The sequence below is a fragment of the Lates calcarifer genome, unplaced genomic scaffold (genome assembly GCF_001640805.2).
Source record: "Lates calcarifer isolate ASB-BC8 unplaced genomic scaffold, TLL_Latcal_v3 _unitig_2006_quiver_642, whole genome shotgun sequence".
Lineage (NCBI taxonomy): Eukaryota > Metazoa > Chordata > Actinopteri > Centropomidae > Lates > Lates calcarifer.
The window spans coordinates 179,894-204,833 of NW_026115916.1; the positions used below are offsets into that span (position 1 = coordinate 179,894).

Below are 24,940 nucleotides of genomic sequence, written 5' to 3' on the forward strand. Positions count from 1 at the left end.
CTTCCTGTCTGACTTTTCACAGTAAAACTGTAAGGACCTCGGGCTGGTGGCTTCTGAAAAATACTTGATGAAAATCCTCTAATTACAGAGAAAATAAAAGGATTAGTAACATGTTCAATCACGTTTAATCACGTGTTTAATCACAACTGATAGAAGCTCAGCTTTTAATTATTTTCTTATATTAAACCACAGAGACACTGTTTCATAATAATCGGTGGTGGTTTACTTAAGTAAAGTAACTGAGATACTTGTACTTCACATAAGTATTTCTATTTGATGGAAATGTACACTTGCTCTGCAGAACAACTCAAACAAAACTTTCAAATTAAGATTTTATTCATTTAAAATGTTGAAAGTTTTGAAAGCACATGTGGAGTCAGTTGAATTTGATTAAATATCATTTATTTAGAACAAATAAACAGTGAATAAATAGTGAAAAAACAAATGGAAAGTGTATCTATAATAATCTGTATTTGAAGGATAAATCAACATTCCAATTCCGTACTTTTACTTTGACGGTTCAGGGTCCTGACTTCCGGCAGCTTTGCCGCGCCACGCTGACTGAAGCAGCAGCGACACCGAGTGGCAAAGACACAAACTGCAGCTTCAACCCGAACATCTCGGTCTATTCAAATGTTGGTTTCAACGTTTTTACTTTTATTTTGATAAAAACTAACAGAAAACTGACAGGAAGTGACGATGTGTCCCGGATGTTTTGTGGGTTAGGGTTTGAAAGTTAAAAGGTAAAATAACTTCTGTTGTAATGAAAATGATAAACTAGGGACCAGGATCAGTAAAAAATGTTTTATTTCAATAATCGTCTGGTCCTGGAGAAGGTGGGGCCAGGTGTCAAGGAGCATGTCCTGGACTGAACCTCGGCGGATCAGAGACTGTACATGATGCCCTGGATTCATCCTCAGTCCTGAGAGAGACGACCTCAGGAACAGGTCCTCGTTTTGTTATTGTGTTTGTCAGGACTGATGAGCTCCCTCAGCCTGGATGTGATGGACTGGGACCTGGGAGTCGAGTTAGGGAGGCAGCTCAAGGTATCAGACCACATCGTGAGGCCAGACGTGGTCCTGTCACCAGGATCTTTGAAGCAGGTGGTCCTCATGGAGCTGACGGTTACCTAGGAGGACCAGGAGCTGGAAGACAAGAAGGACCAGGAGGACCAAGAGCTGGAGGACCAGGAGGATCAGGATCAGGACCAGGACCAGGAGGACCAGAAGCTGCAGGACCAGGAGGACCAGGAGGACCAGGACCTGGAGGTCCAAGAACTGGAGGACCAGGAGGATCAAGATCAGGACCAGGAGGACCAGGAAGACCAGGAGCTGGAGGCTGCTCACAGTCCGGGGGGTCGACACTTCACTGAGCTTCAAACATCTGTAAAAAGAATCAAGTCCAGCTGCTGCCGATGATTTAAATTTCTATGGTCTGAATTCTCCTCAGAGTTTTTGTTTTTCTCGGTTTCACTGTTTCAGATTTTCTGCATTCTAACATCTGAACTTTTATTTTCTGTGATCGTGAGACTGATTAAAAAGATTTAAAGTCTGTAACATTTCTTAAACTCTGGACATTTAGAGAAGATTCACAACATTATTTCATTCTGGAATTTTTCCAGAGCTGTGATTAAATTTCACACTCAGGTATTTGGCTAATTAATAATAAGATAGACTTTATTTATCCCACTTGTGGGAAATTCACTAGTTTTCATAACCCCTTGCTCATAACTCCCCCCACGGGACTCAATCCAGAATCTGCACGTTCACATATCCTATGTGATTTGCAACTTATGGTCTCTGCTTATCTTGTTAGACCACCAGAACCCTTTGCAAAAAATAAATTTGACATTTCTTTGCTTCCATACAATGGCACGATGTGTTCAGTCCTGTAAATTACAAAAATGACGTTCCTGAGTAGAAGTTTCAGTGTGTTGAATGTTGTGTGAAAATAAATATTTTTAAAATGACAGCTGGAGTCAGAAGTTCATATTCAAACTTTATTTATATTAGAGTGCAGTACTGCGAGACATCTGCAGTCAGACAACTTATATTTACATCTGAGTGTTTGTGTACAAAAATACAAATTTAAGAAAAACGACGTGGAGCAGCAGCAGAACTCGTTTCATTCAACACAAAGAGAAGCAGCTTCATCTGAGAACAGTCATCTTATCACAGACCAGAGCTTCAAACACTGGTCCTTTAATCGTCCTGTGAACACTGAGCAGGTGAAGGTGAGTCCAGGTGAGACATGAGCAGCCATTTCCTGTAAAGACTCGTAGCGTTTTTATTGTTGAAATATGAAGAAACGTTTATATTTTTCATCTTTAGAAATCAGACTCTGGACGTCATTTTCTTTGTCCAGTGACTGAATGTTTTCCTCTGACCCGTCAGATTTCAGACTGAAAAACTCGGCAACACAAACAACAACATGGAGAATAAGAGTTTAAACTGTCAGACAGTACAGAGAAAAAAGTCAACATGTTTAAACAATGAAACTTTAGGGTCTATAAAACGTCAGAACTGTGAGGAGTTCAGATTATTTTATTCAAACAAAACTAAAAATATTAAATTTGGTCAAATATGAAAAAAGAAAAGATTCTTTAAGGCGAAAAAAACTTTTAGTTAAAACATGTCAACAATTTAACTGATGAAAACAGCTGATTGATTTTCTGCTGATCGATGAATTGACTGCTAGAGATCAATTAAAATAAAATATTGACAACTTTAAATCTGAAGACGTTCAGTTTGTTTCTGTGAAATTCACCTGATTAAAACAAAACATGGAGATTAAACTGAACTGACTCTGTTCTATTTCAACTTTATTCTCTGAACTGATCCTGACACAACACACCACCACCACCACCACCACACAGACACACACAGACACACTCTCTCAGGTCTTTGGATGTCAGAGAGGCACTGATCTGAACGTTTGTCCTGAAACGATCAAACTCAAATTTCTTGTGGCAACAATCTTCCTGTGACGCTGAAGAGCAACGTCCACAGCAACTGTCTCTCCTGAAGTTGCTCTGGTTGCGTTGCTGCTGAAGTTTAAAATCAGAGAAACGTGGACAAAATAAATAAGAGACAAAATCTCATCTGTAAACATCAAAGAAATGCCTCTGATTGGCTGACAGAGAGCGCCCTCTGACTGTCAGCCAATGAGAACCTGACCCTGCTGTGACATCACCAGTCAGCTGGACGGATTTCCTCTCAGCCCCAGGGGAACCAGCCTCGGCATCGGCCTCCAGGCCCCGCCCCCCTCTGCCCTCCCCACTCCCCTCCCTCCCCCTCCTCCTGCCACTCCATCACTGCTGGCGGGGTCCACTATCTTGTCCCCGCCCACCTTCATCTGCAGCAGAGGGGGCGGAGTCAGGACACCGCCTTTAGTGTTCTCATTGGCCGTTCCGGTCTGTGACATCTCTGCGTGTCCCTGAAACCCCGCCTCCTCTGTTTCCGTGGTGATGGTGTCAGAGTCTGAGTCCAGCTGCAGGAGCCAGGGGCTGTGGGCGTGGCCAAGGTCCTCGTCTCTGCCCCCTATAGCGTCCGCCTCGGAGGAGACCCCGTCCGTGGTTGCCGTGGAGACAGTCTGCTGGTTTAGAAAGACAAGCTCGTCGAGGAGGGACGTCAGACTCTCGGTCTCTGGCTGCCGATCCAGACCCAGAGGACCCCCCACCTCAACCCCACCATTAGGACTCAGACCGGCAGAGGAGGAGGACTCAGGTCTGGTGTCAGTCTGGGATGGAGCTCGGTCCTGGTCTCTGATCAGATCAGATCCAGCAGAGACCAACAGGGGCGGAGCAGGGAGGGGCGGGGGAGCCGGTTGGACCAGGTGCAGCAGGTTGTTGACGTTCGAGGCTGCAAAGAATAAAAACAAATCAGATGATCGACGCTCACTGGGTTCAGTTGAACAGGTCTGGTTACTGAGTTAGTTCTCATTCTGTTAGTTAACGAGCTGTGAGTTAGTTACTGAATTACTTAGTTCCCTGTTTAGTTACCTGTTAGGTTAGTGACCATTAAGGGGGCAGAGCTGGCGTCGATCTTACCGGTTGGGGGTCGGGGCAGGGAGGTGACATGGATCTGCTGATTGGTCAGACTGGGGATGTTTAGGGTGACTGAGGCCACGCCTACAGGAAGAGGACACGTCTTACTTTCAAAATAGGAGCACGTTGAAGCAGCAGAACAGAGTGACAGCGGTCGGTCAGTACCTGGCGTAGGGGTCGTCTGCAGAACCGCTGGCCCCCCCACCAGCGGGCTCAGGGTCAGGACCTGTTGTCCCGGCAATGCTGCACCAACCAGAGACAGAACCTCAGCCGGAACCAGAGCCCGAAAGGACGGAGCCTCACCTGGACAAACACAACCAGGTGATCAACACAGAGACAACAGGAGGGCTAATCAGTCAGTCAGTGAGTTAATGAGTTATTGAGTCAGTTAGTGAGTCAGTTAGTGAGTCAGTTAGTGAGTTATTCAGTCAGTTATGATCGATGCGTCTCCATCTTGGGTTCTTACCGTCCACAGTCTTGTTGAGCAGAGACGAAGGTGGAGCTGGATTTTTACTGCGAGACAGGATGTTGGGGATCGTCCTCGGCCGGTCCCTCACCACAGGTGCATTGTGGGATACAGTGGGGCGAGCCGGGACAGGCATCGACACCTGCAGGATCCTCTGAGACTGCTGGACAGGTGTCTGGACAGATGCAGCGGTGGGCGGGGCAGAAACAGGAGTGTGAGGAGCTTGTGGAGTCTGCTGCAGGTTTGATGATGTGAGTATGATGTCATCATCAGCTGTGTCTCCTGTTGGAGGATCAGAGGCCACGCCCCCTACCGCTGCTGACAGCTGATTGGCTGCTCGGTACCTCTGCTGCTCCTCCATCTTCTTCTGTTTGGACGACAGGTGCTGCAGCTTCCTCAGGACTCTCTGCTCACTCTTACCTGCAACCAAACACACCTACAGGTTACAGCTCCACCTACAGCATCAACACCGTCACCTCCGCCTGTTTCCTACCTGATCTTTGGGAGATCTCTCTGATATAGGTGTTTCTCTGCTGGTTCAGGACGATCTTCAGACTCTTCAGTCTCACCATCTCAGTCTGCATAGTCTGGATCTGCTGCCGAGCCTGAGACAGAAAACACAAACTGAGACAGGTGGAGACAGGTGGAGAGAGAGAGGAGAGCTGAGAGTCCAGCAGAGATTCACCTGTTCCAGCAGACGCCTCTTTGAGCAGTTTTTACTGTTCATGACTGAACTCAGAGATCTGAAGGCGGCGGAGACGCTCCGAGCTTCAACCATCGTCTTCACATTGTTTCTGTTGACAGACAATAATCAGACAGGTTTTACTGTGATTACAGGTTATACTCTGGGAGTCTGTTTATAAACACTGACGATCAACAACAAGAAGGAGAGTTCCTCATCAACACTAATCATTCAGAACCAGATTCACATTCATTTAAACCATTTAAACCTTCATCCAAACATGGTTTTCTAATCGTGGATAAAAATGACAAGGAGCTGTAGAAAGAGGAGTTCACTCGTTCATTGATTCAATGATTCAATGTTTCATTGATTCAATGATTCAATGTTTCATTGATTCAATGATTCAGACTTAGACTTAGAGACTTAGACAGACTTTATTGATCCCTCTGGGATGACTCCCTCTGGGAAATTAAGTTTCCAGCAGCTTATACAGACAGATACATCACACAGGGCAGCCTGCAGGACAGTTAGCAAACGACACAGAATATAAATAGAATAGCAAAAGAATATAAATACAATAGAATTGAGGGTGATTTAAGATAAAAATGCTGAGTATACTGGACTCTGTATGGCATTGACATAAATAAATATAAATATGCTGAACTGTATATTGATTCATTGATTCACAGTCTGAGGGAGGAGGTGAAATAAACAGTGAAACAGCTTCAGTTCTTACTCAGAGCTCTTCATCGTCTTCTTCCTCCTCTGGTTCTGACAACTGTTCTCCACCGTCTCCATGGCAACACCAGGAACCTCCCCCTCCTCCTCCTGAAGCAAACACAGAGAGGTCAGGGTCAGGTGACGTTTCACCTGAGAACCTGTGGCTCGCAGCAGGTGAGGCTGAGAGGATCTTACAGCAGAGACATCCCCGTCAACTCGGTGGACTCGGGTGACTCGGGTGACTCGGTCCTCATCAGACGAGTCCACGGTCTCCTCGGACAGATCCTCCTCCATCAGGTCTGCTCCAGTTTCTCCTCTCTCTGAGCTGATCTCATCTGAACACACAGACGTTTGTTACTGATCTGAGAGGAAACTGAACCAGGATCAGAACCAGCACCTCAGACCTGGAGGTTCTAGTTCTGTTCTCCTGTGGTCACACAGACCTGCTGTAAACAGGTGGAGTTATTCTGACCTGCAGGTGGAGTGATGATGGAGAGAAGCTCCTCCCTCCTCTTCATCAGCCTCCTCTTCCTCTGCTGCAGGTCTGCGTCCGTTGTCCTCAGCTCCTGGATCACCTGCACAGCCTGCACCACAAACACAACACCTGTCTGTTAGCTACACCTGTACACACAGGGCGGAGCCGAGTCACTGAGCCTCCACCTGTCTGACACTCGGACCTTCTTCAGGGTGGAGATCTTTGAAGCCTTCTCCTCCATCAGCCCCACCACCCTCCTCAGACCATCAAACAGCTGCTGGATCCTGATCCGACGCCTCCTCTCCAGAGCGTTATGTCTCTGTGAAGACAGAGAGAGGAGGTGAGGAGGGAGAGAAGAGGAGGAGGAGAGGAGGGGGAAGAGAATGTTTGAGTAAAGATGTCTCGTCTCTTACGTGGTTCGGTTTCACCTCCTCCTCCTTCTCCTCCTCGCTTCCCGACTCGTCTCCAAAGTCTGAGGAGTTTTCCGTCTCGCCGCTCGACGACTCCACCAGGTCCACCACCTCCGTTGGCCGCTTCTCCGTGGTAACGAGCTCCGTGTTGTCATCCACACAGATGATGTCCAGGTCCACTAGGTCCCGGGCCAGGCTCGGCGGGGGGGTGTGGCGGGGACACAGGTGTGACCTCTGACGCCAGAGGAGGAAGAGGTGGGGGTGTCGCTCTGTGAGTCTTCTCTGCGGGGGTCTGGGAGGAGGAGGTTTGAGGTGGAGCAGGTTTCAGGACCGGTACCTGTCCGGGACCCACCGGGACTGCAGACACCGCCACCGTCTTCACCCCGAGCTCTGCCCCCCGACCTCCAGAGGGTTTGAGGGAGATGAGGTTCACCGGGGTGACGGAGGAACGGGGGCGAGGCTGGAGGAGGGTGAAGGAGCTCAGAGCCGGCACCACCTTGGTGGGGGCCTGGGGGGGGAGTTTAGGACAGGTGATGATGATTGGTTCCTTCCTGGAGTCGGAGGGAAGAATTTTAAAGGTGCACGTCCCCCTCTGAGACCGGAAGGAGGAGGAGGAGGAGGAGGGTGTAGTCACTGTGGAGGACGCAGGGGGGAGGACTGAGGGGGAGGACGGTCCTGCAGGGGGGGAGGAGACGGTCAGATGGACAGACATAGAGAGAGAGAGAGAAAGAGAGACGGCCTTCTGCCTCGGTGACTCACCTTTGTGGACCCGCAGGTTTGGTCGGACCGGTGTCACCTGGCTGAGGGGGACCAGCTGGACCAGCTTACCATCCGGTACCCGGTAATACTGAACCCCCGGTGCCGGCCTCAGGACCGGCTTTAGGACCATCCTCTGACCAGTGGAGGAGGGGGGGGTCAGATTCCACAGGGGCACCTCCACACAAGGACCTGGGACCTGGACCAGCACCTGGGAACCTCCAGGAGACGGGTTCACAGGTCTGAGCACGGAGCCGCTCACCTGAGAGGCTGAAACACACAGAGTCAGTACAGCAGGGGGCAGTTTCCAATCACATATCAATAACTTCCTGACCCGGGTCAGGTGTTACCTGTCGAGGGGGTGGAGCCTCCAGGAGCTACTGGGGCCGCTCTGACCTGCGCGCCCCCCGCTGCAGGACTCGGGTACACCTTCACTGCCACGACCTGAGTCCTCACCCCCTCAGGTGCTTCACCTGTTGGTGGGTCACCGGACGCAGCAGCTGATTGGTCGATCAGGACAGCGGTGGGCTGAAGAACTGCGACACAGACGGTTTGAAACGTTAAAGATACGATGAGTTTAAAGTCCAGAATCCCGAGTCTGAGGCTCTGTCTGCGCAACAACCTGTGGGTGAGTGTGAAGCTGCTATTGCTAATGCTAATGCAGAGTTGGCCTGGACTCTGACAGTTTCTCACACTGTGTTTAAAAGACCTGGTCTCAGATCAGCCTGAGACTCTCACCTGTGGAGGGTGGGGAGGTGAGTACTGACGCCGGCCGTGGTCCAGGTGGGGTGGTGCTGCTGGAGGCAGCAGGATCAGAGGAAGACGAGGTGACGGTCTTGGGGGTCGGTCCTGAGGTCTGGGTCTGAGGAGGTTTAGTGGAGGATGAAGAACCTTGCTGCTTCCTGTTGGACCCAACCCGGCCCGTCAGGTAGGCCGCCAGACGGTTGGCCGGGTGGAGCGCCCCCATCTTCCCCAGCTGGATCTTCGCCAGAGGATAGAGCTTCCCGTTCACCTGGAAAATAAACGACAGAGTTTGTTAGTTTCTCTGACGACAGACACCTGAAACAGGTGAGTTCATGAGCTCTGATCTTCAGGGACCTTCAGGAATCTGAGGTCAGGACTGTATATGGATCTGTTACCTGGACCAGGTGGTCTGTCCCTCCTGGTTGTTTCCTATTGGCTAAGAGGAATCCAGCAGGGGAGATCCCAGTGAGGAAGGGCAGAGCCATGCTGACCATCCTCCTCCTCCTCTTCTTTGTTTTTATTCTCATCTTCCCTCCACTCCTCTCCCTCCCTTCCTCCACCTGCTGCACAGCTGGTCCCTCCTCCTCCTCCTGGATGTCACCTTCCTCCACCTCCCGCTGCCAGTCCTCCAGAGGCTCCGCCTCCTTGTTCACCTGTCTCAGATGCTCCTGCAGAGACACGAGACACCTTTACCTTCATGGTTAAATATTTCCTCTCGCTGTTTTGTTATTTACCGTCGACCTGCTCCTGGTTCATCATCCATGATCACTGATGTTCAAACTGTCACTGAGGATTACATCTACTCCATTACTGTAGATACTTGGACTTTACTTGAGTATTTCCATTTAATGTTACTTTGTACCTTTACTTCACTACGTCACAGTGAGAAGAGAAACGTGAGCCGAGTGTGGTTTAATTTAGAAACTTAGAATCTGATCTAAATGTACCTGATCTATTCCTGATTCTTGGTTCAATAAACAGATTTGTCTTCATTTGCCTTTTTAAAGATATCACAGTAAATATTGTATCATGGAGGTTTTATCGTGTTGATATTGTTACATCTGAGGAGAACAGAGGTGACGTTTGGTTTTATCTGAAGCTTAAAGATTCATTTTCCTCTGAGTTAAAACAGAACAGAGATTTATTGCCGCTGACTGATTCTCTCTCAGGCTCCAACAAACACCAGCAGAACTCACAGGTTTGTTGTGTTGTTGTGTTTTAAGCTCAGACCTGTTGTTGCGGTCTCTCCTGTCCCTGGTCTCCTTCTTGTTCTGGTCTTATTGCTGGTCTCTCTGGCTCCACTCTGGGTCTGGAGATGTGGATCTCGTACTGGATGCAGCGGTCGGCGCCGCTCTCCTCCACGCTCTGACTGATGGGACTGATGAGGTAGTCTCTGATCCAGAATGGAGCGTCCAGCCGGTCCTGAGCCATCGCCTCACACAGACTCTGCAACACGTGGCTCCTGTCGGCGTCGCTCGCCCACTTACACTCCGCCAGGATGATCAGACGCTTGGATGGTTTGGGTGGAGGTTCTGAGGGAGGAGGGGGAGGAGGAGGGGGAGGAGGTTCACCTGAGGACAAACACAAAACATAAGTCACTCTCCGCATCAAAGAGAGGAGGAGGAGGAGGAGTAAGTGAACCTACCTGGAGGAGGACTGGTCTTCAGGGTCAGGTGTTTCAGAGGTTTCAGTCGAACAGGTTTAGACTTCAGGTCTTTGTTCTCCTGGAGGAAAAACACCAGACACAGTTATTCCACAGGTCGGACTGATCATCAGCTGCTTCCTCCTGTCATTCTCCAGGTATACACACAGGTATACACACATATATATACAGGTATATATGCAGGTGTATACACACGTACACACACAACACACCTGTAGAACATGATGAACCAGACTGCTGAGCCAGACTGTCACACCTGGTTCACCTGAGTCTACGTATCCTGTCTGACTTCATCCACCACCTCACACACAAACACTCACCTCAGTGTGAGGGGAGGCAGAAGATACAGGAAAAGACTCTCACCTGTAGTTTGTGTCTCCTCCTCCTCCCGCTGTAACCTCTGACCCTGGCACAGCTGCTGCTCCTCTCTCTGACCTCCTGCAAACACAGAGACACAGTCTGGTCTCTGGATTCATGTCTGAGTCTGAGAGAAGAGCTGGTTGTTCTCTGAGCAGGATCAGTCCTTACAGAGGGGAGGCGCAGAGATCCTGGCTCAGGGATGTGGAGCGGATCTGGATCGGAGTCTCCAATGTCCCTCTTCCACAGAGTCCGGACCCGCTCGGCAGGTTGGGTAACGCTGTCTGCCTCCTTCAGAACTACAAGCAGGACAGGAAGTTAGGTGAGACGAGTCAGCTAATATGAAGCTACTGCACCTGGTTAGTTTAGCTTAGCATAAAGACTGGAAACAGAAGGAAACAGCTAGCTTAGCTCTGTCTAAATGTGCTTCATACTGTCATCAGCTGATTTCTCTCTACATCTTAACAACATGACAGTGGTGCAGGTGTGGTGGTGCAGGTGTGGCACTCACTATAAGCCATCTTCATCCTCCTCCTCCTCCTCCTCTTGGAGTTTCCGTGGTGGGAGGGGCTGGAGTCGGAGCCATCTAGGTTCTTGAGGAGGACCACCTTCTGCTTGAGGCAGCTGCAGCCGAACATGCAAGAAGGCCGGCCGCAGTGTCCGACCTTGGACACGTGGGACAGACTGGAGCAGACACAGCCCAGCCTGCAGAACTCATTCAGGCAGGGGGAGGCCCGTCTCCGGATCAGCTGGATTGGAGCAGTCGGGTTCTCACTGACGAAACCCTGAGGAGGGACCATGGGAACCGGTTAGACCACCTGGACTGGGACTGTCACATGTTTTAAAGAGGAACTTCACACCTGAACATCTGGTGTTTACTGAACCTCTCACCTGGCTGCAGTGATGTCACAGGTGCACTACAGAACACTGTGACATCACTGGTGGGTGTGGCCTCAGTGACACTGAATCAAACTTCCTGTTTAAATCCAGTGTTCTGCTGGGAAACCTCTGGTCCTTGATTCACCTGGATGTTACTTGTATCACCCACAGTGAGGTAACATCCAGGTGAGAGAAGGACCTGAGGTTTCCCTGCTCCCTCTGAACTGACAGCAGGAAGTGTTGCTGTGATCTCGTACCATCAGAGTGAACAGGGACGTCAGGGCGATGGCGGCCCTCTCCTCAGTGATGCTGGTCCGGGCTCGGCCCTCCCATACCACCCCGTCCTCCAGGTCTTTCTGTCTCAGCAGAGCTCGGGTCATCAGGGGTCGGACGTCCCTCTGGGTTTCGTCTCCCTGATCAGCGCCAAGCTCAGAGTCTGACTCCAGAGGAGCCAGGTCCCCGGAGAGGTCCAGAGGGGGAGCAGTGGATCGGGAGGGGCTGAGGGTCTGGGACGAGGTCTTGGGTTTGAGTTTCCTCCTCCTCTTGAAGGCGGGGCTCTGAGGATGGAAAGTTAATGGGCCTGTGTGGTTGAATCGAACCTTCAGCTGGTTTTTCTTGGACTTGTGAGGCTCAGTGACGGGTGCTGTGTGCTCTGATGGGGGGGTCTGGACCGCAGCCTGTTTTGGGACCAGGTTTGATTCGGCTGGTTCAAGCGTTGCAACTGGAGCAGATTCTGGTCTGAGTTTGGTCTGTTTAGGACCTCTCTGTTTCCTCTCTCCTCTCCTGGAGGTCTTGGTCTCTTTGAGGGACAGTCTGGGTCTCTTGGAGGGGGGGATGAATCCAGAGATGAGGTCTGTGGTGGGGGAACTGACGCTGTGTTTCTTCAGGACGCTGTCCAGAGTCCGGACATAGCTAGTGCTCCTGGTGGGGAGCTCGTAGACCACCGGCTCCATCAGAGGCTGGGAGAAGCTGGCAGCTCGCTCATCAATGAGCTTCCCCTCGTTCTCCAGATACTCATCCAACATGTCGCTGCAGAACGCAGACAGGTTCTTCTTCTGTAGATCTGAACTGGGACCAGCTGCAGGAAACAAGACAGAACGAACAAAGTGAGATTCATCCTGATGAGCGGCCGAGAAGCTGATCAGAGTATTTGAATGTCTGCGACTGAAACAGTCTGAACATGACTAAAACTCTAACATGAACTAACACTGAGGAGTTTAAAGACTTCCTAATAAAACAGATCAAATAGAACGAGAACTGAGCAGACTGTAAGACGACAAATAAGTCAACCAGACCAGGAGGAAAACTGATCTGAGGCTCTGTTTATTCAGCTGAACATCAGTTACCTTCAGCTCTGGCTGACGAAGGTGTGGATGGAGCCTCTGATGGTATGAATTTCTCTCTCCACCCTTTAATCTGAGTCACATCAGTGGTTTTTCCTGTTCGAGACACAAATGCTGCACAAACACCTGAAAAAAAAAAAACAGAGGAAATGACGACAAACAGCAGCCAAGGTTTTTATGTTAAAGGCAAAGATTGGAACCATAATTAACGTAGGTCCAACTGGCCCAATGTTATACAAGAACCTCCTTTTACTCCTGTTATATGATGTTGAACTGAATATTTTGGGTTTGGACAAAACAAAACACTTTGTTACATCACTGTGGGAAACTATGAAGAGCACTTTTCACATTTTCTGCTGTTTTACAGACAAAATGTTTCACTGATTCATCAGAGAATAACTGACAGATGAATCGATGATAAAAATAAATAACATCAAATGTCACGGAGCACATTAAAAACCCTGTTTTGAATCTGTTGCTCTGCACATAGAATAGTAAATATATATTTATCTAATCATACAAACAGAAAGCCCCAGGACATGGTCTCCAGCTCAGACCAAACTCCAGCTCTTTATTAAGTTACTAAATGAATACTGAAGCTGTGGATCATAGACAGGACCTCCAGCTCAGAGTGAAGGTACTGACCCTGAGATGGAGGCAGCTCCTGGGGAAGAGGCTCCAGAGAGACTCCGGGAGGAGGGATGGGCAGACGGACTCCCAGGTACTGCAGGTCTATGGCCAGAGTCGGATCCAGCAGGTTCATCTTCAGACCCACTGAGAACAAACACAGAGCAGTCGTCACCTGGAGGAGTGGAGGTTTAACCTTCTGCTGCTTTGTATAGTTAAAATGTTTGTTGATACAGGTCTGACAGCACGACAACAGAAAACATCCCGCTGAATGTTCCTGTTGTTTAAACTGACTGTAGATCGTATTTGTACGAACCTTCCTGCAGCACAGGATGAATGACCTGTTTGTGTTTCATCAGCTTCAGGTCTCTGAGGAGGATCTGCTCACAGGCAGAGATGCTCTGCTCCAGACTCTCTGCTGGAAACCAACACGTTTTAATTAAACAGACATTTTCATTTACGTAAATAAGACGTATCAGAGATCATCTGTTACCCTAGCTTAGCACAAACAGTGGAGGCAGGGGGAAACTTGTAGCAAGCAGACAGTAGCATGTAGACAGCAAACCGCTAGCATAATCAACATTACAGGTGGTAGATATTATAGCAGTTACAAACAGTTAGCATATCTGGTGTAATGGTAGCTGCTTGTAGCATAATTACTAAGCATTAGCCTCTAAGACCAGTTACCCCTGGGACCTGTTTGCGACTAATTTCTCTTAAGTTTCCAATTCCAAGTACGTAATATAAAGTTAGCGTCTAGGTCTTTTTAATTTAAAGTTAGCATCTAGTTTCTGTTAGCATGTGAGGCCTGAAGCTTCAAGTTAACTTCTAGATCACGTTAGCTTTGAGTTCCCGTAGGAGTTAGTGCCTAGGTCCTGTTAGCTACTAGCTCCTATTAGCTTAGAGTTAGTTTTTAGGAAAGTCCTTTCTTTTTACATCTCTGTGTCTAGATACTGTTAGCATTAGCTACTTCCAGTTAGCTTACAAACAGCTTCTGGCTCCTTTTAGCTGAAAGTTAGCTTTTAAGTCCCACCATCTTAATATTGCTTCCTCTTTCCTGTTAGCTCAGGGTTAGCTTGTGGTTCCTGGTACCTCAGAGTTAGCCTTTAGTCCCCATTAGGACCAGATTTTGTGTCTTGCTCATGTAAACATGGTAGAAATCAACTAAACCAGCTAATTACAGAGTAGAAAGGTGATTATCTTGTTAGCTAACTGGATACAATAAGCAATGCCAACTTCGACACATATAAAGCTGTTGGTTGATGGATGTTTTCAAACATGGTCTGACTGTAGTAACATGATAGTCAATGTTCCCCCTAATTTTCATGTGTCTGAGCATACACACAAACTCCCTGAGAATTCCTTGGACCACTGTGAGCAACATCAGACGTGCACACTGTAATTTTATGTGCTACATAGTTTTGCTGTGCGCAGAGAAAGCGGGAGCAGTGCGCGATTGCGCAGGTGCGCAGCTTAGAGGAAACATTGGTGATAGGCATGTTGTCACCTCTCTCAGGTGTGTCAGCAGGTTGTGTCAGGTGATCTTCAGGTGTCGCCTGAGGTTGTGTGACTGTTCCTTCAGAGGAGTCTGCGATGTGAAGTTTGAGGGCCTCCTGAAATATGAGGTTCAGTTTTTAATTTAATGTACATAAGTTATTTTTAATTAGACACAACATTCTTAACAATCACATTAACGATGGCTTTGTTCCGAAATCATTACAATGCAATTACAATTACTGTAATTAGTGACACCTGTGAAAAATGCGTTCAGCTTATAGACGGGTTTAAAGGAAAAAACAGAACGAGAATGAGAAAACCAACCTGTAAAAGGTGCAAAATGTTCATTATCCCAAAAAGGAAACCTCAGACCTGGTCAGAGGCAGATCTGTGGATTTTCTATGGTGCTAAGTACTGAAAGGTTCAGACAGCTCTCACAGTTACTGAGGAGCTGCAGACTGATGGAAAATGTATAACCATATAACATGTGGCTGATCAGTAAAGCTGACACCTCTGCGTTGTGTTGATGATTTGGGACTTTCACAGAAAGAAAAGAAAAATGTGCTGCATATAAATTTACTTCTAAAAAATACTGGCTACCATAAAGTTTTCCGTGTAAATATTAAGGGTCTGTACTTTCTGCTCCCCAGCTGTGTGCTGACTCTCAACAGTTTCTACAAAAAGTTCACACAGCTAATATGAAGTTTGTCTTGAGTGGAACTTTACCAGGCTTTAATCTCTTTTTTCTTTCTTCTTTGGCTCATCTTTCCTATTAAGTTCTATATCAGACTCTGAACCTGAACCACCTCAAGGCTGGACATGTCTATTTCTCTACAGAGAGCATAGATATTTAGCCATATCGATTTCAAAAACTCAGCCATTTTTAATATTGTCAGTTTAAGATTAAATTGAGAGAACAAACTTTGAAATGTGGAAGTTGAAATGTCTGGAGTAACAGGCTGATAAATGAGCTACATAAGACTTAACTAAGATTCAAATAACAGTTCAAAACATAACCCACTTAATTCAAAACTAGACTTTAGGTTTTGGTCCAACAGATACATGAGATTTGAGCCTTTAAACTTTAAACTACTAAACTATGGTTTCATTTACTGATAAACACCTGCCTAGATATTGGGTGAGGTGTTTCTAAGATAAGATACTCCTTTATTAGTCCCACAATGGGGAAATTTACAATCTATAGTTATTAAGTTATTTCTAACTGCTGATTCGACCCGTCATCCATCTGTCATACCTTCGTGGTGTGTTTTGGGCTTGAGCCACAAAGTTTCCAGGTTCTCTTTATTTAAAATTACATAAAATGTAGACGTCCTGAGAAACATATTGTGCTATGAACAAATAACTGGGACATGACAACCTTTAGTTTTACCTTTGACGTGAACGAGATAAATAACTGCTCCTCCACTTCCTCCAGGTTAGGCTGCATGCTAATGTAGGTGGAGTCATCAATCTTCTGATCCATATCCAGCTTGGTAAGCTTTCGGCGCCGAGACGACTTCTTGCGCTTGCAGGGTTTGATGGTTGGGATTGGTTGAACTTGCTGAGAAGGCTCATGTGCGTTTGCTTCTACTGTAGTGGGAGGTGGGAGGGTAACAGCCACCACTTCAGTGTTAGAAAACTCCACCCCCATCCCAAGGTCATCATTGGTGGAGAAAAAGTGCACGAGGTCCGTGAGTGAAGGTGTTGGTGATAATCCATCTCCATCTAATGAAGAAAAGGTTGGAGACAGTGGCAACTGGAGCGTGAGGGGGGACAGTTCTCCTGGGAAAGGCAGCGACTGTTCGTTCTCTTGAAATGATGGAGCAGAATCAGGGGGAGGTGTGGATGTGTCCAGAGACTGTTGTTCAGGGTTTGAGGGAGTCAGGGAAGGCAACAAAGGTGGTGTGATAGACGGTAAAGGAAGAGCCTGTGATGTGGGCTGAAATGTTGAGAACGAAGCATCTATGTACGGTTCAGGTAGAGGTAACACTGTATGCCATTTAAACACAGATGCGGTAGAGTCTTCACTTTGTGGTAACTCTTCAGGAGGTACTGGTTGTGGAGTTGGTTCACATGTAGTGGAGTCAAGTTCTAAAGCTAACGAGGCAGGCAGGGGAGGTAAAGGTTCTGGAGAGCTCGCAGGTGACAAAGGCTCAAAGCCAAAAGAAGAACACTCTGGGTCCGGAAGCAAAGAATCAGACTTCCTGGTGGGGGAGTCTAAAGGTAGTGTGGAAGACTCAGTGATGGTTGGTGTTTGTGGTGAGTTCAGGGCAGGTAACACTGTGTCAAAGGGTGGTGACAAAACGGGGGACACAGAAGAGGTAGCAAGAGTTGATGAAATGGTGGATTTAGTTGTCCCAAGGGTACAAGATGGCTGATCTGAGTTGGGTAGCACAGGAGTACCATCTGGTATTGTCAGGTCTGAGCCTGGGCCTTCAGAAACTAAAACGGAGGCCAAGTGACCCTCTGTTCTTGGTCCCTTTAGTTCTAAACATGATGGATTGGGAGCATTAGGGGTTGTTTCAACTACTTGTCCTGTGACATTCGAAATCATTTCACTTGGATGAACATCTGCACCAGTACACCCAGAGGCCTGGTTGTCAGATTTTGTAACATCACCAGTGAGATCCGTTGAGGGACCGGTTGCATTGCTGCTGTGATTAGAAGGCAAACATGCAGAAGCTGCAGCAGAACTCAGTGATCCAGAGGGAGAATCTGATGGGTGTGCTGGGGGAGGAGAGTCCAGCTTGCTCTTGGCCTTTTTAGATTTTGTTGAATGCTGCTTCAAAAAAAGGGCAAGGGCTGGCAGAGGTAGAGGTGCTGGCCGTTTATGCTGCTTTACATTCACCTCTGATGGAGCTTCAGGTTTGGGCTGGTGGTCTGAGTCCACATGTGAGTTCTGGGACACCACTGGAGAAGAAACATTATTGACCTCATCTGTCCTAAAACTGCCCTTGCAGTTCGGTGAATTCAAAAGGTGCTTGTCCTCCTTAATTTTCCTTCCTCTTTCCTCTAAAAAAGTGTCACTTTTGTTTGCAGGTGACGTTTCACCTTGTGTTTTCACAGATACACTGTCTTTCTCAGGGACATCCTCTCTGTTACTCTTCAGTGCTGTGGTTTTAGTGTTTATTAGCTCAGTTCTGTGAGAGGTGATGCCAAGTTGCTCCAGGTTACATCGCTGTAGTGACACGTGAGCCTCCCGAATAAGTTCAGAAAATAACTTCTGAGCAGGACGTGAGCTGCTGCTGCAGAAAATACAAACATCACATTAGTGAAACACTGGAGAACTTAACTCTGACATTCGTACTAAACTCTTGATGAACATTACATTAAGTTACACACTCAAATAAATGTCAGCATCAACTGGTGCTGCAAATTTATACCCTCATTAGCCAATTACAGCCAGGCCTCATGCCTCATGTTTGGTACTACCCCCCCCCCCCCCCACCTTCACACATAAGCCCTTTAACACTAGAGGCACAACAGGGTGCCATTTATAATAAATAGATCTTACAAATATTTTGCTGCCACTCACAATTCAAGACGTTTCAGCATGACCTAGCGAAGCTGACAAAGGTTCAACTTTATCCAAACATTCTGATGTGCAGGTGACAACCAAGATATAACCAATCACACTTGGGAAACAAAAGGCAGTGTTAGCAGCTATGCCATTAGTGCCACCTCAACTGAGTGAAGGTTCTTCAAACAAATTTTGGAAAAGCTAATTGTCGCACAGTCAACAGTTTTTCTATTTAATATCATATAACGTCACCAAGCTACTGAGATTTGGCAAATGAGTGATGTTGTTCTGCGCTAGTAGAATGTCAACAGGAAAAAATAACCCTAACCCTAAACCAGAGGTGGATATGTAAATTACATGCCAGATTCTAAAACATACTCGCGAGCTGAAGGTTGTATGTGAAAATAAGGCATTAGTGAAGATAAGCAAAGATACCCATCACTGTGCACATTTTGTGGACAACTGGTAAGGCACTAATTCAAACCCATTTGAAAGCAAAAACACTGGGTGTAAACTGGGCAAAAGTTTTTATATATACGTAGCCACATTTGGTGAAAGGCAAAGGAAGTACAAAAGATGCAGGACCTAACTAAACACAATCAGGTCATAAGGTGCATAGCCATGAAAGTGTATTTTAATGTGTTCTGAAATATGCAGATGGACACTTATAGGAAGCTGACCTTCATTCTTTTGCCCTATTGTGTGTTGGTGTGTGCGTGGTGTGTTCTCTGTCAAAGTGGAACTCTTACCATGAACTCTCTTCTGGAACCTTGGCAGCTGACTGATCTTTGTTTGGAGTGGAATTTTTCTGGAAGTCACCTGACACCAAAGGTTTAAAGTCTGCTGCTTTTGAGCTTCGAGGTTTATGGTTTGCGAGCAAAGACTTCAAGCTCTTCTTCACAGGATGCTGCTTGTTAGTTGTCGTGCCTCCATCTTTGTGTGAGTCTTTGCCAGAGTTCAATTTTAGTTTCAGGCCCCACGAACTGGACCCATCCTCCTTCAATCCTTTAACAAATGGGTTGTAGTCAACTTTCAGCTGAGCAAACCGTGAGTTCTGGTAGGCAGTAACCGCCATAAACTCAGTCTGGGGAAAAGTGAATGTGACGACACCAGGACCTTGTAGCTTTATGTCTTTAGCAGCTTTGTCAGTTTGGACTACATGCAGTCGTGGCATGTAGCAGTGCAGCGGGTGCAGGATTGTGTTCCCCTCTTGGTCTGAAATATTGTTTGTGAGCTTCAGTTTGTAAAAGGACACTGGATTCTGCATCCAGTGTTGACCTGTCGATGGGGACTCTGGATGAGCGAATGGTTGACTCTTTACATGACATTCTGCTTTCCCAGCAACTTGCCAGCTCTTGCCAGTCCACTTGTAACGACTGTGGTCTAAGGGTTGAATGTCCATGATCAAAGAATACTTCCTAGATGGCTGCAAGCCAGAGATGTGGAAGCGGCAGTAAGGGAACATCCTGCTGCCTTGTTTAGTCAGAATCATCTCTGTTTTGCATCTGAAGAATTCGTTCCACATACTGTTGTTGTCCAGTGTCACTCTGATGCCTCTGCAGATGCTATCAGGTGACAGGTTTTCTGACTGAGGGTTTGAACTGGTTGGATGTTTCACAGCAGGAAGTTCAGCAGTAGTCCTGACGGCTTCCTTCAATGGGTACATGTTGGGTTTACCCATCACACCTGCCTCCTCATTGGTCACAGGGGTGCTTCGTTCCATCCCACCTTCGCTCGCCTTCCCTGGTTTAGGAACAACAAAGCATGCAGGTGGATGGCTGGCTGCAGGTGCTGCTGCAGGGGTGGTTGCCCCTTCGTGATGGAACACCATGCCTTTCTGCTTCTTCTTAGAAGCCATGAACGGGTCCCAGACATCTAAAGGACTGGGAGATCCCACTTTTTACACATTTGTACAACGCATCAAGGCAGCATCCTGAAACACAAAAGTGAGAAACTTGTATAATGTATTTTTTACACTGGGCACATTTTCAGAGCTTTCTGGTTAAATCGCAAAAGTTCTTCAATAAAGAACTACAGAGTTAACTGAGTCATATTACAGGGTAAAAATATTGATCTCAAGCTTGTGTGTGGAGTGGATCTGAGCTGTGAAATCGAGAGTTCACAGTTACTGCATTGTAAGAAATTCATGTAACCACTGTAGCTACACCACAGTTACAAACTGCAGCTGAAGTATGCTTCCTCCAAAATGTAACTTGGAGCTACAGCAGCTACAAAGACACCACACAAAGACAACAACTGTGACTGTCAGCATGGGCTGTTTGGATCTTCACCTACAGATTTCTGAAACCAGTTGAGATTTTTCTGCATGGTAACAGTCTTCTGTTCAATAATGAGGCAGAGTGAATCTTGCCATCGGCACTCTTTATGACAAAGTAAATGAAAAAATGTAAACACAGATACTAACTGGTACATGACAGAAGCTTAATGCGTCCTGGTAACCTGTGAGCGATCCACCAGTGAACAATAACTACAACCTTTACTGCATCTGTGACAGGACAGCTGAAAGAACTGCTGTTAACTCTTCTATCAAATATAAATCCAGCTCAAACCACAACAATCAAAATTAAAACAGCACCATAGCTGCTGGATTAACAATAAACAACACTACAGCTCAACCTTTCCCTTTTACGTTCATTATTATTGTGTGATTTTCAGTGGTGGAAGAAGTATTCAGATCCTTCAAATGAAGTAAAAGGACCACACAGTAACACAAACACTAACAGATGGAGGCAGTGGTATTCCAGCAGCTCCCAGTAAAATCCCTCTTTTTGTCAATGGAGTCTGGTAGAGATATATAGAGATGTTTCTGGTTAAACTAAAAGGATCTGACTCTTTAATAAAAAGCTCTGTCTCTGTAGGAATCCTATCATGTTATCAGACTCTGAGAAGAACAATCTGAGTCTGTCAGAGACAAAAACCAGAACTTTAATGGACAGACTTTGTCATGAACAATTGATCGTTGGATTACATTCTATTGGATTACATTACAGCAGCTGTTCACTGGTACTGATCAATACTGCACAGATACTATAGAGTTTTGCACCAATCAATCATTTACACCCAGAAACATGGAAAATAAAACCCATTTTAGGCAGAACATGAACAGTTTGCAGAAGCCTTTACTTTAATGTTGGCGTTCAGTTCATGTTGAAAATCTAACAACCTCCAGTAGTTTATGTAACGAGCCTGTGCAGCAGTTTCTGTTCTATGTGCAGATCAGTTTGTTAATGTGTTTGATGTGAATGATGAAGTGACAGGAGTTTATGAACTGAATGATGGTTTATGCTGCTATGAGTTGGTGAAGATGCATTTTACCTCGATTTAACATTACAGACAGTGTTTCATACAAATGTTCAAGTCACACAAAATTCAAGAGTAACTGTGGTGTGGTGTATCCTCCATCTTATTCCTCTGGGTGACATGTTCCGTCATCATCACAAACACACACAATCATGCTGAACACGCTACAGCACCAAATATGGATTAATCCGCCACTGAAAATAGTCCCAAACTAATGCACTATTTCCTCCAGTTTGATTAAAAAAAACTACAGTGAGCAGCTGCTTTAGGAAACTACCGAGCCTTTAAAAATAAACCCATATATCTGAGAGCCGTTTTTACAGAGGGGTTGAAGCTGAGAGCCACAGGTAGGGAAGAGATGGACAACATGTTGTTGGTTTAGCTCTGCAGATGGGATCTGTTGATGCGTGATGACATGAGACTCACTGATTGAAATACACTGCAAAATCCATTAATCTCAGCTGAGAAAACAGAAACCTTTAAACCTCTACCTGCCCAGTGTTACACTTGTGATTTAATATCTGTCCTTCTGTCTCCATTTTACAGACATGTTGATGGTTCGCTGATAGTTCTTCACCAGCTGCTTTGTTTTAAAGACCCAGCAGAAGTTTCCAAAAATGACGACCAGATTATTGACACAGTACACCAAACCAGTCTCAGTGATTCCGGTGGGAGTCTGCCTAGCATAACGTTCACAGCCTACACAACACAAACAGACACTAGAGTTCCATCGTCACATTTCAGTCTTGGGTCTTTTACATGTTCAGGGGCTCCGTTGTGTCTTGACCTGTCCACACCTGGACCCAGATAAACAGACAAATCAGTGTTAAAGCGACACTTGGCAGCTCAGTGAGCTGTAGTCAGCGTCTACAGCAGAAACACTAACTAAGACCTTGATGAAAGAAGCTGGACTCAGTGTTTTTATACCTGCAGACCCTGATTATTACTAATAATTCTCCATGATGCATGCATGAACTGATCTGGTACCATTTACCAGCAGAGTGGAAACTTAACCTGATGAAAAACCTGATCAGTTTGACGAAATGAAGGAACGTATTGATCCTATAACAGTCAATAACCGTGTCCGACCAGTTCCATCCTGTAGCAGAGGACGCATTAACCTGCACGTGATGGTGACAGAGTGGAGTTAGCCTAGCAGCAGCAGCAGGCCTGAGGCTGAGCCCCGTCATGGCTGCCCATTAAACTCTGCCTGTGCCGAGCCTCTACACCACGTGCTCTGATAACGGCACACGGATTACCTTCGGCATGCGCGAACACATCGAGTATTTCGACGGTATAACGTTAATCCGAGCGTTACCGTCTGTTTTTCCGTCGAACGCGCCTCATCACCGACATCGGGAATGTTTTCTAACTGAGGAGGGAAAACAGCACGCGGTGTCCTTCACTGTAACGTCATCATCCGTCCCGCTGCTCCGTCGTACTGCGCAGCCTCGGCCGCCATCTTGCTGCCGCCACCTGTTTCAAAACTCGTCCCGGTACCTCGAGCACCGACGCCGGAGGATCTGCTGTCCGTTATCTGCCGGGACGACCGTGTGGTGCCCTCAGTAAACCTACCTCTGCTCCCGGAACAGTTTACTGGAGTGTTTAACGGGTGTGGAGGACGCCGCCATGACAGAGACAGAGCGCGGGTTCTCTGTAGTTTTACAGAACACTGAGATTTAACGGAGAAACGGGTTCGTGATACTGGCGGGAATGTGTCTGGGAAACCATTTCCTGTGTGGACCGGGCTGATACCGGCTCCGTTAACGAGAGAGTTTAACCAGCGATCGGTTTATTTGAAGGATAAAGCAGAGTTCAGTCCGTGTTTACCGGCAGCGGTGAAACCGTTAACTTCGGCTGTGGTCGTGAAGTCGCTTCGATTCGCCTCGTCTGTCTCGGTGATCGGTGTTTAACGGACTCCGTCGGTTTAAATGTGTTTGTGTCGCATTACTGTCCTCAGAGCTGATGTTTCAGCCGCCATGTTGGGTGTGAGGTGGTTATCTGTGGGTGGAGGACACGGTCAGACCGACACCACCCGCAGAGAAGAACCACTGACCCCCGTCTGTAAACACAGAGCGGCCGCCATGATGGAGCTGAACCGAACCACAGACAGACAGACAGGGTATAAACAGAGTCCAGGTGAATATTGTTCTTTCTCAGCAGCAAATACTCTGATATTAATGAAACTACTCCACAGTAAAAACTAGCGGAGCTGGAAATCACTCATTTAAAGAACCAAACATCTCTGATGTGATGAATCATTTGCATCATGTGACTTTGTCTCTGAGTAACTGTGATCGGCAGTAATCAGTTAATTATAGAGGAAATCGTCAGCTGAGTAATCCACAATGAGAGTAGTCATTAGTCCTGAACAATCTGCTGCAGTAAACTGATGATGACACGTTAATACACCAGTAATAGTAATCTGCTGACATCACGTGAAGTACTGGAACTACTCTGCTTCAAGTCATTTCACTTTATTTTCATTATGATACTTAAAATACTTTTACATAACTAACATTTACAGCGCAGGGCCGAGGAAGTAATGAAGTACTCTGACAGTATCAGTACTTTAAGTACAGAATGTGAATGCCTCCACCACTGGACACGAGCACAGTTACAGTGACAGTAACAGATTACAGTGACAGATTTTCACGTTCGTCGCTTCAAACCGAGTTTACGGTTTTTATTTAAATCAATAAACCGCGTTTGAGCCGCAGGTTCGCGAGTTGTTGCGCATGCGCTGTATAATAAACTGATAATGCTGCGAAATAGCTTCATGTTATTCAGAGTGTGTGTGTGTGTGTGTGTGTGTGTGTGTGTGTGTCATCATATCTCCTCGCAGCGGCAGCTAGCTTAGCTTTAGGCTAACACACGGCTACCAGCTAACAGACCAGGTGATCAGCCAGGTAACTGTTCCAGACCGGAAACCACACCAAGTCTGAACCAGAGCGAGCGTTGAACAAACCTGTTCATCCAGTCCTGAAGAGTCCGCTTCTTATTCCGGTCTGGATCAGGTCTCCAGAGTCTAGTCTTTAAACCGAGAGTCCGGTCCTTAATGTGCAGGTTTACACAGTAGGTGGAGGAGTAGTCCTGGTCCCGGAGCAGCAGCTGTGTGTTTGTTGTGTTACGGTGTGAGTCCGTGAATGAACTGTTCATCTTTAAACAGGAGAAGAAATCAACATGGCTTCTGTGATGAAGCTCAACATTTCAGTTCTTTATTTAATCTTCACAGTAACATGTTACAGTGAATAAAACTGAATCTAACCGGATTAAATGTGAATGACGAGTTCAGTCTGGTTTAACTCCAGTTTAAGATCTGGATCCGGTTTAATGTTAAACCCATGTTAGTTTTCTCAGCTGACGTCACATTAGTCTGTTGTTAAAGTGAGCTAACATGCTAACAGTTTATCCTGTTAGTCTTCTCTGTAAGAA

General features: G+C 46.7%; 1 protein-coding gene across 1 annotated transcript; it reads right to left on the reverse strand.

Moving 5' to 3' along the window:
* Positions 1 to 1,985: 1,985 nt before the first annotated feature.
* mgaa (MAX dimerization protein MGA a) lies at positions 1,986 to 24,886 on the reverse strand. The gene is given in 28 exon segments (XM_051067785.1): positions 1,986 to 3,860; positions 4,001 to 4,129; positions 4,211 to 4,348; positions 4,512 to 4,931; positions 5,005 to 5,116; positions 5,197 to 5,305; positions 5,930 to 6,021; positions 6,109 to 6,248; positions 6,386 to 6,497; positions 6,591 to 6,707; positions 6,802 to 6,949; positions 6,951 to 7,473; positions 7,558 to 7,824; positions 7,905 to 8,090; positions 8,293 to 8,566; positions 8,694 to 8,966; positions 9,529 to 9,869; positions 9,944 to 10,022; positions 10,325 to 10,617; positions 10,830 to 11,103; positions 11,455 to 12,275; positions 12,544 to 12,666; positions 13,186 to 13,314; positions 13,484 to 13,585; positions 14,675 to 14,780; positions 16,055 to 17,909; positions 18,934 to 20,117; positions 22,824 to 24,886. Coding segments are annotated over 27 exon segments (8,937 nt in total). The 5' UTR covers positions 20,043 to 20,117; positions 22,824 to 24,886; the 3' UTR covers positions 1,986 to 3,195.
* Positions 24,887 to 24,940: the final 54 nt, after the last annotated feature.